General features: G+C 30.7%; 1 protein-coding gene across 1 annotated transcript; it reads right to left on the bottom strand.

Annotated features, from left to right (window-relative positions):
- Positions 1-1,048: 1,048 nt before the first annotated feature.
- LOC128283931 (uncharacterized) lies at positions 1,049-4,814 on the bottom strand. The gene is made up of 5 exons (XM_053021344.1): positions 4,322-4,814; positions 3,257-3,349; positions 2,615-2,695; positions 1,723-1,842; positions 1,049-1,135 (listed from the first exon to the last, which is right to left on the bottom strand). Exons 1-5 carry the CDS (start codon positions 4,349-4,351, stop codon positions 1,049-1,051), a joined length of 411 nt encoding a protein of 136 aa, XP_052877304.1. The 5' UTR covers positions 4,352-4,814.
- Positions 4,815-5,729: the final 915 nt, after the last annotated feature.

The following is a 5,729-nucleotide window of genomic DNA, read 5'->3' as shown; positions in this document are numbered from 1 at the left end:
GCCCAATATATTTCGACTTGTAATAGGGCTACGGCCCAGATTGATCTTGATATGGGCTAGCCCAGTATACTCTATCTTGTAAGGGGCTATGGGCGATTAATATTGATATGGGCTAAGGCCCAGTTAACACTAAATTCTGAATAGGGCTTAGGCCCAGTAAAGCTTGAACTGATTTGGGCTCTGGTTGGGATACTTTACACACTGAGTTTTCCAAACTCACCCCCCTTTTTCCCATTTTTGCAGGTGAGCCTTAGATCGATGGACTTGGAGCTGGGCGGGATTCAGAGTGGCCACAAAGATTAAGTTTCTGTTTTCTTTAAAATAAGTTTTGCATTTATTATTTTGATCATTTTTATTCTGGTTTAAGTTGTAATAAGGCTGCTCTTTTTATTATTTTTAATATTTTGGGTTATTAAATTGGTTAGCTCTAAAGCTTATTTTATAAAATTACTTATTTTCAAAATATCACGATTTCCGAGCAAAGCTTCCGCAACGTAAATGGTTTCAAAGGAAATAAATATTTTAAATAGACTTAAACTTAATTTATTGTTCGTGGACAAGTAATAGGCTTAAAGTGTGGCAATGGATGTGTGCATGTCTAGGATTGGATCATGGAAGAGCTAGGTACTTAAGCAGTCTAATTGACTCACCTTCTCCTTTCTTGAATCCTACAGTGCGTAGTATCCATTCACTTTAAGCCATGACAAAGAAGGTTTGATACTTAACTATTTTTTTTAAAATAACATGATTCTGCCACTACAAAGGTTTACAAGTTTTCAAAGTTTCCCATAAGATTTTACAAGGTTGTTAACAATGTTTTGATTATTACAATGAATCACGTTTTGGAAAAAAATAAGGCTAAGGTTTTATTCAAGTTTAAACGATGAAAGTTTCTAAACATCAAGAAGGGTTTTAATGAAAACATGATTTTGAAAAACACTTCAATGTGACACGGATTCGATTCGTAACGTCTGGGCAGTTTGGGGTGTTACATATCTTGTGATCAAAGATTGCATACCGAAATGTAAGCTATTGAGGCAACGTGCAATCATGCAAAAGCGGAACCATACATCGTTGGAACTCCACAGGTGTGTTGCTTCAAGTACTTCCTCAAGTTCCCGAGGAAGAGAACTTCCTTCCGACAATTAGTCAAAGGCCAATACTTCAACAACCCTCTAATAACCGTATCGCTAACTTATAATCCTTCTCAACAAAGCGTATAATACAATAATCCTACTCAACAAACCGTATCGACTAGTAAATTGACATAACATTATATATAATTTATTTATCATATAAGATTTTTGAAATTATATAATTTAGTTTAAGGAATTTAATGTCGAACTAAATTTCATTTTTTAAAAGGAATAAATCGATTAAAAATAGCCAAATTAGAGTATAAATACTAAATCAAGAACATAAACATAGTGCAATGACAAGCAAGAATTTGACATATATATAATACTTTAAAAAGTTATAAACACAATTTTAAAAATCATTTATATGTAACTCAATGAAATTATAAACAAGAATGGGCTCTTACAGTTCATTTGTCAACTTAAGAACACTTGATTATAATATGGTAGGAGAGGGTTGAATATAAAAAAAAGCATTCAAAGTATGATGGACCTCCAATTGATCAAACAAAAGAATACATAAATAAGACATCATCAAGGCAAGATTTAGACCAAAAGGCCACTTTGAACAACTCTCATAGCTTACCTTGGATCTTGAACGCTTGTTCCTTGTAATTTCCTTTTCTTTGGCGAGAACGTTTGAGAAAGCCAATGCATAACTCAACTCGAAATCACAGTTCAAGCCTTTGCTCAATTCCACCCCAAACTATATTTTATCAAGACATGAAAGTGAATGATAAACCTCAAACACCTCACTCTTTAATTACGTACAAAAGATTGGCAAAATGCTTTAAATAAAAATGGTATTTCCTACATAAATACAAAGTCCTATTGCCTTTGTACAATTCTCGTGGCTTTAACAATGGCATCTCTCAAATCAAATGGTTAATATTCTACATATCTCTTCAACAAAAAACAACAGAGTGGTAAAAACTAAAACTAACCCTAAAAGGTAAAAATAAGAAAAAAGGGGAAAAATGATACAAGAACATCAGAAAATGCACATCAGCAGCGTAAATCCCTATTACATCACATTCAGTCTTTTTTTTCTATTTCTCTTTAGAAATCAGAGGACTTAAAGCAATTTCAAGCCATAAATATCATCATACACAACATCGGTTTTGGCTTTGGTTTCATTCGAGTGCTAATTAACTAAAACATAAAATGGGAGAAGCAAAAATAAAAATAAATAAATAAAAAGCATGAGTATCACTTCTACATGAATGCTGCTGGCAAAAGGAAAAACACCCATCCTACTATCTCTCTCGAATTTTAGAATGTTATGATCATTGTATAGATTTTAAAAGGCATGTGAAAGTTATTTGACATAGGTTGTTGGAAGTATAATTTTCAAATTCTACATACTTCAGATGAATCCAATAGAATGATTTCTAGACTCACAAAAGTATGCTACTCTTCGTGAAACCAATTATACGGTCGAGTTTTAATTAATCCTTTGTCCTTATATACCTACTCACCACATTGCCAAGAGCATTTATCAATGAGACTGGATCAAAAATTGTGCCCACTTTTAGGTCATGTATGGAGTTAACAATGACCTGCAGAGAACCAAAGTTATGCAGCTTGTTATCTAATCATATAGAATTAGTGGTTAAAAAAGAGTTTCAAAATATAACTGAAAAGTGTCTAGTTATCGAGTACCTTAGTCATTTGTATTACTTAATGTTCGAATATAAATACATAGGAGATTACCACATTGGTAGACTACTTTTTCCTCATTAACAAGAACACTCAAGTCTATGGATTGTAAAACTAATCAAGATTGTTTGCATGAGATAGGAAAGGAAAGATCTAACCCAATACATGTATTTCAACAGAGCCCATTTTGGAGACAAAAACATGGCTATTAATAAGGTGCCAAATAGCTTCCTGGTTAAAATGAGGAGATTGGGGTTTGGATGGAAGTAGTAGATAGTGGACTGGCTTCCACAGGGAACGCAAGGAAATTGTAGGGAACTTTCTAGTTCTAGGATTGGTTCTCCTCCAAATAATCTGGCTTAATAGAACCAACTCTGAGTGATCATATGAGTCAGTTAACCTTAGCAGCTGTGAGAAATTTAGTTTAATAAGAATGGAGATATGGTTATATGCAAACATACCACGTCAAAGATTCCTTGTGAAGATAAACTTTGGATGTCTATGGGAATTTCACCATCTTTGGGCACCAGAAGGGTATTGATATACTGACTTGGCTGCACAAAGACATGAACTACAATAAATGAGATTTTCTTTCTGTTTTCCTTTCTTTCTTTTTCTTTTTTTTTTCGCATAAGAGAATTACTCATTCTTGAGTCTTCTCTGTGTCTATACTTCAGTCTTTAATTAAGGAAAATGTTTTCAAATTCAAGATAGATAACTGAAAAAGCTCAAAGCTAATTTCAACAGAACTTATTGGTTCTGAAATAAGCTTCCGCATGAAGTACACACTAACATTGCTCGGTTGTTTCCTCAGTATGGAATACAAAGACAATAGCACAACACATATAGCTATATTGATTCCGGCAGAAGTTAAAAGAGCTCCAATGTCCATCTCAGTTCCTTCTAACCTTTTATTCAAGCTTAAGAAATTCAATAACTAAAGCACTAAACCGAGAAAGGACATGTCAATATTACTTCCAATTTGCTCAAAACAGAGTTCTTTTGATGACTACTAATGCAGAAAGTAGTTTGGCTCAATCTGAAACAGAATCAAGTGCTGCAAAATGGATCTGGGAATTTTCATAGTTCAGAAACCAAAATTTAAAACCATTCTCTTAGATCAAATCTCAAAAAAGAAAAAAAAAACGAAGAAAAACTTCAATAAAATTTCAAGTAAGAAAAACAATGCTTAAACTAAACACAGACGAAAAACATCATCAAACTTTAAAAAATTAATAAAACCCCTAAATAAAAGTTGTTTTTAACTCTAATTTTCTTTCTAATAGAGCTACCGAAAATTTTCAACTATCTTTTTCCTACCTGACTAAATTTCCAAACCATTTCTTCTTCTTTTTCCTTTCGATGAATCTCTATATTTCCAAGACAAAAGATTATACAAAACTCAAGTAAAAAAATAAAATAAAATTGCTCCTAACAATTAGTTCAAGAAGGAAACCCAAACGAAATTAAATCAATTTAGTTAAACAACCTAGGAAAAAAATAAAGATTAAATAAACTGAAAGTACCTGGGCAAATATCAGAGGCCAAAAAAGCATAAGAACTTTGAAAAGGTTCCCAACGCAAAGAGATTCTGAAGCAAAATGGTTGGCTTAAAAAGTAGGGAACTAAATACATAAGAAAATTGTGAGTTATCACTTGTACGCCAAATGCTATGCTTTTCCTTCAACTTTAAATAAAAACAAAAATAAAATTCGACCAATTTGCTGACAGAGAAAGAAATCAAGAGCCCTAATTCGGAAATAAATTTTTATAAAAGATTGTATTATCTTCAAAGAATTTCATTTATTGACAAAAAAATTTAATTCATACACACGCAAAAAAGAGTTTATAGTTTTTCTATTAGGGAAGAAGATTCGACGGCGGAGATTGCTGCCTCTCGTCGTCCTCAAACATTTGGTGTTGTTGGAAATGGGAAATTTGGGGGCAAATTTTCAAAGTAAAAGGAAAAAGAATTAAGTACAAACTTTTACTTGGGGGATTTAGGGCACGCGACAGAAATGGGAAGAAGAGGGAATAATGGGCGGGTAATAAAAAATTATTGGTCTTTTGCGGCGTTTTCATAAAAAAACGCCACTATAGCTTAATCTTTTGCGGCATTTTCACTAAAAACGCCACTATTATTCAATTTTAAATTTTTTTATTTTTAACATTTTTTTATTTTTTTCTTTCAAAATTTTTGTGTTGAGTTTATCATTTTTTAAAAATTTTGAAAATTAAATTTTTAACTGAAATATGGATTAAAATATTAAATATTAAATTTTTAAGTTTTTATTTTTAAGTTTTTATTTTTATTTTTATTTTTATTTTTAAATTTTAATTTTTTGAATATTTTATAATTTTAAATTAACATATAAAACACAAAAGGAAACTTTAATAGAAATAAAATGGAATCGATGAATTAAAAAAATACAAAATGACAAAGCAATACAAGTATTATTCTTTTAAGTATAAATACATCAATATATTTTTATATTGAATAAATATAAATATTTATATATGCAATATAATTGTGTTAATAATTTACAAGAACTGGATCAAATTAAAGTTCATGCATGTATACAATTGCACACTAAACCATTGTTCACGTATGCTTTTGGGATTTAACCCATTTTGATATATATTTTTAAAAATAATAATTTATATTTATCTTATTTAGATTTATATTATAAAAAATCTAATATACACAAGTTAAGTAGTTCACCATATTTACCCCTAAACACTAAAATTAAACCTAAATCTTAAACCATAAACCCTAAATCCTAGCCATGAACATATATATACTTAATATCCATATGAAATTCATTTTTTAGATTTTAGGGTTTATAGTTTAAGAGTTTATGATTTATGGTTTATAGTTTAGGGTTTATAATTTATGATCTATAGTTTATGGGTTTAGAGGTTAGTTTTAAGGCT

This window comes from Gossypium arboreum, chromosome 11 (genome assembly GCF_025698485.1).
Source record: "Gossypium arboreum isolate Shixiya-1 chromosome 11, ASM2569848v2, whole genome shotgun sequence".
Taxonomy (NCBI): domain Eukaryota; kingdom Viridiplantae; phylum Streptophyta; class Magnoliopsida; order Malvales; family Malvaceae; genus Gossypium; species Gossypium arboreum.
This window is presented reverse-complemented; position numbering and strand designations above follow the sequence as displayed.

Bases quoted from the DNA above. Each gene is read 5' to 3' on its own strand.
- LOC128283931 (XM_053021344.1), bottom strand. From the start codon at position 4,351: ATGCTTTTTTGGCCTCTGATATTTGCCCAG. The intron at 3,350-4,321 runs GTACTTTCAGTT...GTCTTTGTGCAG, and splicing joins GGCCTCTGATATTTGCCCAG to CCAAGTCAGTATATCAATAC. The intron at 1,843-2,614 runs GTGAGTAGGTAT...GATAAAATATAG, and splicing joins TAAATGCTCTTGGCAATGTG to TTTGGGGTGGAATTGAGCAA.